Source organism: Monodelphis domestica, chromosome 8, assembly GCF_027887165.1.
Source record: "Monodelphis domestica isolate mMonDom1 chromosome 8, mMonDom1.pri, whole genome shotgun sequence".
Classification (NCBI taxonomy): Eukaryota; Metazoa; Chordata; class Mammalia; order Didelphimorphia; family Didelphidae; genus Monodelphis; species Monodelphis domestica.
In genome coordinates this window covers 178,559,891-178,573,637 of record NC_077234.1, presented here as the reverse complement: position 1 = coordinate 178,573,637, position 13,747 = coordinate 178,559,891, and the positions used below count along the sequence as shown (strand labels likewise).

Here is a 13,747-nt window from a genome sequence, read left to right as displayed (position 1 = left end):
GTTCCCCTGTGCACTCAATCTCTCTCTAGGAAAATTATGTATTTATTTGGTGGATTCCACTTTCCAAGTACTCTAATGACCAGTTGTCTACAAGATCCAAAGAGTACTGATCCCCAAAAGCTTTAGGGTAAGAAAGATCCTATGAGGGATGTCAAAGAATGAGGAAATAGGTTTTATTAAATATTTTCCACTCTTTCAGTGGATTAGAGGACCATGTCTTTGAATCCAGAAAAATGACAATATCCCTTATTTTGTATTTTTTTGCAAGCTCATAACATTTCAGTTTTCAAAGTTTTCAGCTGATTCTTGGCATTTCTTTACCCAGATCCTCCTAAGTAAACTAACAGTGCCCACATTTTTAATATAAATGCTACTTTACAGTCCCATTTTCCTACAATATTAATTTATTCTTTTCCTCTATGCTAATCCAATATTTTGTACAGTTACAACTTAACTATCTAATATACTTTTAGGGTCTAATGGAGAGAGAGACATAAATCAAAGAAAGAGAGAATGTTTAAGAGAGAGAAAGGGGAAGGAAGAGAAAAAGAAAATGAATGAATGAAAAAATGAATAGGAAAGATGAAAGGAATGAAGGAAGGAAGATACAAAGAAAGAAACAAAGAAGGAAAACAAAAAAGAAAGCAAAGAAAAGAAAAGGAAAGAAAGATCTTATCATTTTTAGCATTGAAACTACATGGAAATGTCTGAAATGAATTTCTTTGGTTAGTGAGAAATTGGGTCCTATTCACTCATAGGTTTACCTTGTTCAACTTAATGCTTCTGTAGCCAGTAGAACTGAAGCCAGTTCACTTTTCTCTGTTCTCTGATTCCTGTCTACATGCCTATTCAAGGTCATCCAAAATATTACAAAGACATACCACTGATCACAATGTGGGGAAGAAAGAATTTAGGGTGTTGCAAATTGTGGAAACAAGAACATGGATGAAATATTGAAAATGCATTATTGCCACTGGGAAAATAAGTTAACATATCCTAGTCAACACAAGTAGGCTAGTGTCATTTTCACTTATAATGACAATAACCAAAAATTTGGACTTACTTAGGAATTTTCATCTATAGAGTAAATTGGATTATGGGATATCTTTGGTTCCCTTCAACATTAAAATCCTATGATTCTTTTATTTTCTTAGCATGTGGTGGATTTAAAAGTGGGGATTTCTCACTTTCCAAGGATATATGTTAATTAAGTCATGTTTCTCACATTGTTGTATTTTAAAATAATTCTTTACTTATAAGTCAAAATTATGCTCAAAAATTAAAACTGAGCTTTAAAAAATTAATAGAAGGTACTTGAAAAAATAACTTCTCTAAGTGGGTCCAATCTTAACCCTAAAACAAAAATAGGGTTTGGTGACTTGCCCAGTTACACAACTAATTGTCTAAGGCAGGTATTGAATTCAGGTTTTCACTACTCCTGACCCTGTGTTTTATCCACTGTACCATCTAGCTGCCCTTTCTGGAGATACTCTAAGCTAAAATAACTTAACCAGGGGAAAATAGTTAGGAAGTATCAGAGGTAGAACTTGATGCCAGATGTTATGACATACTCTCTGGTCATATATATTTTATTCATTTGTATTATTCAATTTAATTATCTCTTTTCTTTACTGCATGATGGAGAAATACCCTGAGTTCTCTGTGTCTCAGTTTCCTTACCTCTAAAATTAGCAGATTGTATTAGACCATCTTGGAAATCGCTTCTCCAAATCAATGATTGTATGAATAATCTTGTCCTTACCTAACCCCTGTGTAGGCTAGCATCAATGTGTTCTAGTACTTCTCATCCTAGAGTAAACAAATATGCTAAGTAAAACGATTAAGTAATATGCCAATACTCTCATGTCCTATGAATGGGGTAAATGGATAGAAAGAAGAAAATGTAATTTTCTGTTAATAAGCAAATGTGTACCTATATAAATCAAGTATGTAAATCTTCTATAATTATATGGCATTAACATTTTTATTTTAACTTTCAAGTTGTTAAGTATTATTATGATCATTTTGTCTCTGATTTGTAAATGAAATTAAAAGGCAATTAGTATAATATTTTCATTGGATCATATATTTAAAGCCAGAAGATGCCATTTTATAGTTGAGGAAAATGAGGCTCTGATAGGTTATATGAGATACTCATACCATGGAGCTAGTAAGTGTCTATGGTAGTATTTGACTCAGTTATTTCTGAATCCAAGTCATGCATTCTGTCCACTATTTCACCTAGATGACTTCAAAATGTCTGTGATTTTTTTCCTCTGGAACTATCTATTTGGTACCTCAGGATTTGTTGTTACAAAACTCCTTTATTACCTGGTAATCAATTCTGATACAAGCTTCTCTCTGCTTGGTTAAGTTAGTTTTTAGAATTAATACATACAATCTATTAACCAGTCCTTGCACTTAAAGCCTTCAAGTCATACATGGGAAGGGAAGAGTACAATTGGAATACCCTACCACAAGCATTGATATGACATTGGGGCGCTTGTTAGTACAAAGAATATAGATTAATAGCAATTAAAAAGAGTTAAGTACCTACATCAGAGAGTAGCCTAATGTAATTAAGAAGTAAAATACGAAATTATGGTTCAGAAATTAAGAAAGAAGTACCTGTTTCTAATGTAAAATTAGTACATTTAAAATTTCTTAATAAGAAGAGAGTCATTTACAACCAACATGGACACTACCAATTAATTAGATATTATACTTTGGTTCTACCCACTTAAATGATACATTACCTCTTATCTATCTGTATGAATTAAAGTAGGCTTCTATCTGTCTTTCATTCCATCATTTCTTACATCCTGAAGACCCTTTCCATTAGGATTCACCTCTTGTTACTTTCACCATTATACATGTGTGTAGTTATGGTTTGAAGACCATCTATTATGATATATTCCACTTTTCAAATTTGCTTTCAATAAGGGGGGGGATAATTTGCTTGAAATATGAGAAGCCTCAGGGTCAGTGCCAATAAAGATATCGAGGGCATGTAGTTCACATATTCTTCATAAAATACAAGTTCTTAACTACAGTTTGGGAGGAAAGAACCCATTAGAGTTTTTGCTTACCAGATAGAAGCTATTAGGTATTAAATATAATAAAATAAGGAGGAAGATGGATTTCAAATGTGAAGATTTTAGTTTGATTTGAAATGTCACTTCTCAGTTGATTAGTCATAAAATTAAAGGCATCTGAAAAATTTTCTAAAATGAGTTCAAATATTGATACTATGCACTCTAGAACAATTAAAAATTCAAATAGTCACAATGGTTGAACCACTACTAGTAGGAATCCATATCTGAAGCCTGTGGGTAAGTGCTAATCCTGCTTTTATTAAAAAGAAAATCAGATCATATACCTTTTAAAACATTTGGTCTAGGTCTATTGTAATGTTATGGGTAGCTCCTGGTACACAGACTCCTTCCATCAAAGCTAATCTGTAATTCATCTGTATTTTAGAGTCTAAGAGATTTTCCTAGGATGCCTTGTTAGTTAGCATTGAACTCAAGTTTTTCCCAGTTCCAGTGCTGGTCAATGCTCCCTTTGTATTTCATATTCCCCAGAAAATCAGATATCAACCTTACTCTTCAGAATATCAGAATGAAGGAAAACTAAAAAAACAAACAAACAAACAAAAAACCTAGGTGCTAGAGAGGCTTTTTGTTTATTTGTTGATTTTATTTTCCCTCTGGGCATTAATAAGGTTGTTAATATTAAATAGGAAGTCAGTAATTTAGAAATTACAAAATAGAATTTAAAGTAAAAATCTTCCACAGCACAAAGTGATAATAAAAACAAAAACAAAAACTTTATGAACTATAAAGGAAAGAAGTGACACAAAAGGAAGTTGGAGAATTGCAGAAAATTAAGACTGGAAAATTATCCTTCTGTTGGGGAGAAATCTCATAAGGTTCGTTCATGAAAGGAAGTTGAGTCTGTACATACAAGATCTGCAAAGGATTTTACCCAAGAGCTACAGATAGGTGATCTACCAGGAAAAGCTAAAGAAGTTGACAGTTCTGCCATTTTCTGTTCTCACACCTGCCATAACTGAGGGAGATGGGCAATTGAGCACAGTCAGGAAACAAGACAATCTATTTAAAGGTCATAAGATCCTCTTATTTCCTGATCTAAATCTAGCAACTCATTGCAGGAAAGGCAACCCTGGCAATCATTAAAAAGCTTTCCTGAAAAGAATTAGCAAGACTATAACTCTGTCTGGCCATAATGAACAAAACCTAAAAGGTAAGATGATATTCCTTGGGGAGATAAATCCTTTATCAGTGCTAATCTGCTAGATAGTAAATTTTGACTCAAAATAAATAATGAAATTTATTTTCATTTTGTGCAGCTAATAAAAAAATCTCAGTAGAGAGGCCACATTTGAGTATTTCATCATAGTTTCTATTTTCTACATATAAAACTATTGCTATGTTACAGTTTTCAGTGGGCTTAATTAGGGTTCTTGCTTATTTTTTAATGGATGTGTTTACTAAACAGAACATTTGTAAAACACCCTGAAAACCTTAAGACCCTATATAAACTTATTATTGTTATTTTCTTTAACTTCTCTGTGTTAAAATAAGTTACATTCTGTATCCAGAGAAAACAGTTACCTTCATAGCTCATATAGGATATGGCGAAGCTTTTGCTAATATGTGTATCTATATAAATTTTTATCTATTTAGCTAGCTAGCTATATGTATCTATTTAGCATCATCTGCTAACTAATGAATCCATAAAAGAACCCTGGAATTAGATGAAAGAGTAACAATTTGAACTCAGGACACAGGATTATATTTTCTTACTATACCACAATGCCACTTACAGCTCACAATAATGATACTTTACCACTGGAAAAAAGGTCAGTTTATGTTAAATAGTATCTATTTGGGAAAGTAAAGAAGAGAATTATGTATATAAGATGATAAATTTCAAAAAGTTACAGTAAATGATGTGTTAGAGTATGAAGAAGCTAATTAGACTAGGAATTTAAAAAGCTGTTTTGGTCTCGACTCCACCATGAACCTTTGTTAAATCTCATAAACTTTCTGAGTGATAGAATTTTGGCAATGAAGGCCTTTATCTTTAGATTAATAAAATGAGGAACCAAAGAGAAAAAAATAATTTGTGTAAAGACACACAGCTAATAATAGTTAATAGCAGAAACTAGAACTCTGATCCCCTGATTTTCTAGTCGGGTGCTCTATTCATTATGTTAGCTTCGAAATATGATGGTTCCTCCTCTGCATAATGGGGATAATAACGCCTGCTACACCTGATTTATAGGGTTTTCATGAGTATCAAATAAAACAATGTATTTGAAAGTATTTTTAAAACTCTAAAGCACTCTACAAATGTAAGATGGTATTGTCTTAACTTCAAAAGAGCTGTGATTTAATCAGTGTGGGCATTTCCTCCACCGGCTTTCAACCCTTTCATGACTTAATCACTGGTCTGTGTGGCTGAGACCAGGATGATTCATCACCTGCTGATGAAAATCTCTGAGTTTTGCTGGGCAAGTCTTCAGACAACAGACATATAGTCCATTGCCGACCACACTCAAAGGCTTTCTGGCTTGGCAGGATTTGGCAGAGGCTGAGCTCTGCTGGCGTATTCATAAAATCTCAAGGTCACCACCCTGCCAAGATGAGGCATCAGACTAGATTTTCAGTAGAAGGGTATTATTACTATTATTCATGACTAATCATAATGATTTGTGTGAAATACCTCACTCTAATAATGCTAGACAAATTAGATGCTACTCTATTCAGAGTTATGACTATAGAAGTTTCTTTTAAAATGATTTTGGTCATCTTTTTGTTATTACATAGGCTCAATTCCTCCCTGCTTCCTTCCCCTCATAGAAATTAAAATCTATCTATCTATCTATCTATCTATCTATCTATCTATCTATCTACTTCAAATTCTTCATTTTATTGCAAATATATTTCATTTCTCCATTAAAATTATATTTATTGATTGTTTATTCAGGTTCTTCAAAATTAATACTTTGTTAAAAAAAACTCAACCTCATTGGTAAGGATAAATACAGATTGCTACATTTATAGTTAGCTATAACTTAGAGTAAAAATAATTTGGTTGTTTCTGATACTGTGTATGTTTTGTTTCCAGATTTTAATTTGAGACAAAGGGCAGTAGAACAGTTTTGAACATTTCAAATATTATTTGTAGTAAATTATTTGATTATTCACATAGAATTTCTTAAGCATCTATTATGTGCAATACATTCCTCTAGATGGTGAGAATTTAACCATGGAAAATAATAGAATCCTCATCCTCAATCACAGGTGTAAAATAAGTGATTCATAGATGACTATTTTATGCTATGTCCAACATTTGTTTTCCATTATTTTTATCAAGATTGATGGGAAATAATTTTTAAATGAATTTAATTTACATCAAATCTTATTGGTGTGACTATATTCCATAAAGTCAACAAGTATTGACAAAACTATCAGTTTGGAAGCAGCTAAGTGACTCAGTGGATTGAGAACCAAGCCTGGTGATAAGAGGTCCTGGGTTCAAATTTGATATTGGGCACTTCCTTTGGTGTGTAACCTTGGGCAAGTCACTTAACTCTCCATTGCCTAGCCCTTAACACCCTTTTGCCTGGGAATTGGTACACAGTGTTGATACTAAGACAGAGGGTAAATATTAAAAAAATATTTTAAGCTATGAGTGCCCAAAATGTAGGCATTGTACTTTAGAAAAGATACTGATAAACTGAGGAGTCTGGAAGAGAAGAACTAATGTGATAAAAATCCTTGAGTTCATGCTCTGAAGAATGGATCAAATACCTATGTTTATTCTCAAATTTATAAGGGGCTATCATGTGGAAGAGAAATTAAACTTATTCTTCTTGGTCTCAAAGGGTAGAACAATGGTCTACAGATAGAAATTGAAAAGAAGCAAATTGATTTAGGTTAGATAAAGAAAGACATATGCTAGTGGCAGATAAGTAGCTCAGGGGATGGAGAGACACGCTTGGAGACAAGAGGTCCAGGATTCAAATTTGGCCTGAGACACTTCCTAGCTGTGTGACCCTGGGAAAGTCCCATAACCCCAATTGCCTAGCCCTTATTGCTCTTCTGCCTTGGAACCAATAGTATCAATTCTAAGACAGGAGGTAAAGGTTGGTTTTTATTTTTTTAATGCTACCTAAAAGTAAAAAGACTGGAATGTGCTGGTAGGTAGTGGTTTCATTCATAACTAAGGGTTATAAGCAAAGATTAGCTGACTGCTCATTGGAAAGATTGTATAAGAGATCTTATTTAGTTATTATTTGTACCACTGAGGCTCCTTCTCACTCTGATAGTCTGTTTCTTATACAAAGCTACACTAGTGCAGCCTTTTGCATAGTGGTTACATTTATTTTATCAATCCAGTTGTTAAGTTGGTACATGAATGTCTGGCATTATACTAACTCCTGTTCATAAAGTGTTTTCTAAATTTCTTTTCTCATCTAAACCCTACAAAATAGGTTTAGCAAGTATGATTAGATTCATTTTATCGATGAAGAAACTGAGTGCTGGAGAGTTAAGTGGCATTTCCCAAGTCTTAGTTAGGAAGTATAAGAGAGAGGATTTGATCCTGGATCTTTCAGTTCCATGATTTCTCCTACATGCACAACCCTGTGTCTCTGGGCCAGATGGTTAGATTAGTCTGTGACTGTACATGGGCAATATTTTTAGTGGAAATAAAAAAAAAACAAAAGAACTATACTTTAGGTGCATTTGGTAGACTGTTCATCTTCTTAATAGATCACTGATATTTGCTTTTCTCCCTTCTTTCCACTGACATGGCTATTCTCTTATCACCTCTAGCCTGGACTGTTACATTTTCAAGAGGCTCTGCTTCAAATTTCTTCTCTTTCCAATTTATATTATGCTGCTTTGTCAAAATGATATTCCTAAAAGAAAGGACTGACCATGGTAGTATTCTGTGCAAAGAGGTCCAGTGGCTCCATCTTATGGCTAGGAGAAAATGCAAACTCCCATGTTTGCATCACAGTACTTAGGGCATAGAAAATGCTTAATAAATGCTTGTCTATTCCACTCCTTTTGAAGCCCTTTATTATATGGTTCAGGACTACCTGTCCAGGCTTATGCTCATAATGCATATTATTCCTCCTTCATGAACTTTGCTCCAACCTGTAAGTGCTACTCACTCTTTTTCATATATCTCACTCCATTTTCCATTTCTGTGCTTTTGGAAAGCCTGTCTGCCCCTTTCATCTGTAACAAATTCCCTCCTTATTTCTTCTCAGGCTATCTTCAATACTGAGTTCAACCACCATCTAGTATGGATTTCAATTTTTTAAAAACAGTAATCAACAAACATTTATTATATATTAGATACCATGCTTAGTCTAGTTATTCAAAGCAAAAATGAAATCATATTTGCCTCAAAGAACTTACATTGTAAAGTTTAAATTTTGTAATTTTGTATTTAAGTGGGAAATTTTAAATGTAATTTTGATTCCTTCAGCTGCAAATGCCTTGCCCTCCTGTCAGTCATTTGTATTTACTTTATGGAAATTGTTTTTTTTTTATTTGTGTATCTGTCATATTCTCCCCAGTTGAATATTAACTCACTTGAAGGTAAGAACTATATTATTTTTGCCTTTGTATCCATATAATCTAACCCAGGACACACTGTAGCCACTCAATACTATAAATTATTGTTAAGTGAATGACGGATTTTTATTCTGAGAAGATTTGATGCTATAATTTAGATTAAGACTGACAAATTCAGGAAGAAAGAGGTGAGCCTTTCCCCTCAGACCTGAAGGCGTTTTCTCATGTTTAAAATATATATTTCTAATTGTATATCTTTTCTACTATCTTTTTGTGGTAGCCACAGTATTCAGGACAGAAATGTTCTGCTTGTTTTGATATGCATATTTTAAAAGAATGTTATTCTATTTCAATGTCCCTTAATCTGTCAATAGTTTACAGAATTAGAATCATAGTGTTGGCATGGGGAAAACAGAGACAAAAACTCTTATATCAAGATAGTGGACTAAAACCAAAGCTGCAAATATTTTTCATGGCATTTTCTGGAGATTAGGGCTATGTCTTACATTTTTATCACTCTGTCCCTTTCCCTTGTGTATTTCACACAAAATGGCATCTAATAAATATTTTTGGAATTAAATTGAAGATTTCTCAAAGGTTAGTTTTTTTAGTTATGTGTAAAGAAAATAAATACTACAATTTTAAAGTTATGTAGACTATATGAGACATACATTGGTCTCTGAGGTTTCAAGACTCTACCTTAATTACAACAAATGGAAATACTTGCAGTTTACACATTTAAAAAATAAAATGGGATAACTAGATGATCTCAAAGATGACTCCTTGGAATTCAGAGAGCTTATGAAACCACAAGAACCAATTTTTTTTCTTTAGAATTATTTTGAAATTTTGGTACTATCTTTTCATCAGACAAAAAATAGGAAAGTTAGAGGACAAAAATGAAAGTTACAATGTGCTCATGTTCTCTCTTTCTGTCTCTCTCCTAGATCTCTGTTTCTTTATCTATATAACTATACTAATGTAGCCTATATATTAGCATTACAATAAAGTATTAGCTCCATATTTTATAGTGGATAAACTTTGGTAAAAATGTATGCAAACATGAAATAGAATAGAAGATAATATATTGAAGGGGTTATACAAATCATTTTCTGATCCTATTTATGTAATTCTAAAAGCAAATAAGGGAAGAAAAAAGAAAAAGAATTAAAACTTTTAAAATAAAGGCATTTGGGGAATTAATGGAATGGTTGCTCTACTACTTTTCTTAGCATCAACTTTATAATAATTGGTGAAATTTCAAAATAAGATGCATTTTTTATGACTGACTTGCTATTACATTGTTCCAAAGACTCTATTTAGATATAAATAGAATTAATTGACACAATAGACATTAAAATATATAGCATTTCAGTTTGAAGTCAATTTTCACTTAACTGTGTCTAGTACCATCTTTAATATTAACATGTAAACTGATAATCTTTAATTTGAAAATAAATATCCATTCTCAGAGAAAAAATAATGTACATTTTAACTATGATTTTAGATCATATTTATATCTGGGGTTCACTTGAAATAAAATGTTATTTCAAGGGAATTCATGAAAACTTTAGTTAATATTTATATTTTTAAAAACACTAGAGTTTTCTAGCTAGCTTCTGAGCCAGTTAGTTATTTATTTGTAATGATTTGTAAGATATGATGAATGACGATATGATGAAAATACAGAACTTCTCTGACGGCGTTATTTTTTCAAAGGCAAGGACACTTAAAATATGCATTTGATGGCCCCCAAATACATTTTGTTTTCAATGACCTGCTCTAATGTCATAATTACTGACAAGAATATAAACGAATCTGTGAATTGACTAAGTGCCAAAGACATATAATTTTTATATCATTAAATAACCCTGTAAAAACCTATTGCTTAAAGATGATTAAGCTTAGAGCCAATAGAGACTCTTTGTCAAATAGTCCACAAATTATGTGGAAAAAAATAAGAGGAAGCATTACTAATCTCAAATATATTGTCAAATGAGAGCTGCAAAGAGTCATAGAATATGCACTAAACTTGAGTGCTCTTGGTTTGTATTCAGACCTCCATCCAGACTCATAAATTTTTGATACTGCTTGATGCACAAATGGCCATATATATCTTGGGTCCAAATAGAATATATTTGCATATTTGCACATGACAAATGATTTGATTCATCCATCAACAGCAGAGCTAAAGCCCTGGAAGAATGATCAAGAAGAAGCTCTTAAGTAAAATCAACTTGTGATAATGAAATGTTTTAATGATGGCTCAACCATCAGGTTCCATTGCAGTTTGAAGCATTGTTATTTTTTTTAAAGTCAAGCTCTTAAATTGAATGTCACATGAATATCTGTAGGGGCTGGACTATGGCAGTAGAATTTTACCTGTTGTGCTCATCTTGACTGTGGAGGTAGCAGTTCATTGTGTTCACTAAAAAGCTAAACAGGCGGCTATATATTGACTTGGCCAAGAGGTCACGATAAAATTCAGCAGTTTCTGGAGAATGCCGTCTTGTTATTGTTTCCCCTATAAAAATAAAGAGAAAGAAAAATAAACTAAAATCATTAGGGTTTTCTTACCTCCAAATTGTACTTTTAACAACCTATTTAGCCTGATACAAAACATTACAATTCAAGTGAATATATACTTTATCAGAGGAACTTAGTATGTCTGGTGTTTAAAGGAAAACCTTATTCAATTAAGCGACTGAAGAGTTGAAGAAATGCCGATGTCAGTCTAAGAATAACCTGTAAGGATACATCAACTTATAAATGTATTACAATATCTGCTTTAATAGATATCTAATAGGGACATTTCAAATACCTCTGTGTATGGTGTAATTAACCTTCATGAAATATGTTGTTTTTTTCATGACAAGGAACTACCCTTTGACAGATTTTATTCTTCACGACTTTCTTGATAACAGATGATGATTTATTGGGGATTTACAATTTATCAATTAAGTAGAGGTGAAGGCTTTCTATAGATGCCTACTGAGGCCAATTAAAAAAAAATCAAATGAACACATTTTTACTGATCACTGGCAAGAGGAAAGCACCCTGACAGATGTTATAATGCTAAAAAGATTTCGTTATTGCCTTCAAGAATGTTATCATCTATTTAGGCAACATTACAAAAGACGTGTAGAAATCTAAATAGTGATAAAAAGTCAAATGGTAGTAGTTGAAAGCAACAACAGGCAGTCCATGATTAATTACTAAAAGAATTACATGGATAATAATTATTATAGTTCCTTACTGGGAAGAGAGATCACTTCAGGATAGAATAATCTATCCAGGCTTTATTGAGGCAATAGGATCTATGCTCAGGCTTAAAAAATAGGCTGGCTTTTGATAGGTAAAGAGAAAAATGCCAGAGAGGCTGAATGATAGATAGAAAATCACAGCCACATAAGTAGGAGGGAAATTCATTGGATACTAGCTAAACCAGCCTGCAAAGTGTAATTAGTTCTTTTAGTGAAGCAGTGAGCAATAAAACAAGAAAGAGAAGTTGCAGCGATCTTATGGAGTGATTTAAAGGCTTGGTTGAGTAATATGGAGTTCACCTTGCAGACAACAGGGGACTACTTAATGTTTTTCATGTGAATTATAATACAAGCTGTGTGAGAGAATAAATTCTCTAATAGGAACATGGTGGAAAATTTGGAAATAAGGATCTGGGGTCATGGAGATGTTAGGAGCTTCTCACCATGCAGGCATGAAGTGACAAGGTCTAGAGCTGATATTGTGGCAATGAGAATGGAAAGGAAACTGGAGGTATGAGAACTATTGCAAATGAAGAATCAGGAGAAATTGAATAAAAGCTCTGTGAGAGTCCAGTTGAAATTAGATTGAATACAACTGAAGAGGATCCCCCCATACATTGGTCAACCATGAAGTATTTTATTAAGCACCTGTTACATGGCAGACACTGTGCAAGGTGTTAGAGATGTGTGATTTCAAAAAAATGAATATTCTGATATGGATAAGGGAGCATACAGAGTATTTTGGTATATATGTATGTATGTAGGGGAATAAAACTACCAAAATTCAGGAACAGGACTCCTACAAGAAATCATATTTGAATCTAGACGAAGGGAAATATAGAATTTAAAAAATGAAGGAAGTCAACAACTGGTTCTTCTCATTGGGGAAATGCGTGGGCTACCTGAAAATGACACTCAGAGAGGTTGGGTAAATAAAAATCAGAAGCGGGTTAATGGGGGGGGGGCAGCTAGGTGGCTCAGTGGATTGAGAGAAAGGCCCAGAGATACAAGGTCCTGGGTTCAAATCTGGCCTCAGACACTTCCCAGCTGTGTGACCCTGGGCAAATCACTTAGCCATCATTGCCTAGACTTTATGGCTCTTCTGCCTTGGAAGCAATACAGAGTAGTGATTCTAAGATGGAAAGTAAGGGCTTAAAAGAAAAGAAGTGGTTTGATGATGAATTGGGAGAGAAATTGGAGATTTAGATAAGAAAGAAAAATTAGATCCATGGATGGAGAAGAGTGAACACAAGAGAAGGCAAGGAAATTGTGTTTAAAAAGAAGATGTTATAATATCAGGTCAGAATGGTAGCTCATGATATCAGTGTGTGGGCTGATGCAATGTGCAATGAACTTGGTGTCAGAAGACCTGGGTTCACCTTCCAGCTTAGATAGTTTTCACCAGATACTACTCTTGGATTTTATTTGATAAATGCTGCTTCACTGGCTACAATTTTTCATTTAAATGTAATTTCTGAGCATCTCTTCTCCAATGTAAGGGTGTGGGCACTAACATATTCTTTCAGGTTAAAAGCCCTTTCTGTACAAATATTTTAGAAAAAGTCAGAAGCCTCTTCAAGTTCTTCTATCTTATTTCCTTTAGAGTCTTGAATTGACTACAAACTAATGGTTCTCAGCCCTACATAACAAGTTCTTCAGAAAGAAAAAAAAAAGAAAAATGGTGTCCTGATAGCTATCTAATGACTTCAGGCTTAAAATTTATTTAGATTTTTATTCCTGGTCAATGAGTTAGAGTTAACCTCTCAGAGGTATCACCCTACTGGATGCACATTTCATCTCTCTCTCTCTTTTTAAACCCTTACCTTCCATCTTAGAACCAATATTATGTATAAGAGGAGTAAG

General features: G+C 33.3%; 1 protein-coding gene across 1 annotated transcript in view; it reads right to left on the bottom strand.

The window, feature by feature from the left end:
• The window catches only part of MYO16 (myosin XVI), a 727,392-nt gene that overhangs the window by 297,012 nt on the left and 416,633 nt on the right, over nucleotides 1-13,747 (bottom strand). Inside the window, exon 20 of the mRNA XM_001375684.5 lies at nucleotides 11,004-11,145. Within this exon, the coding sequence (XP_001375721.4) occupies nucleotides 11,004-11,145 (142 nt within the window). The remainder of the gene's footprint in view (nucleotides 1-11,003; nucleotides 11,146-13,747) is intronic.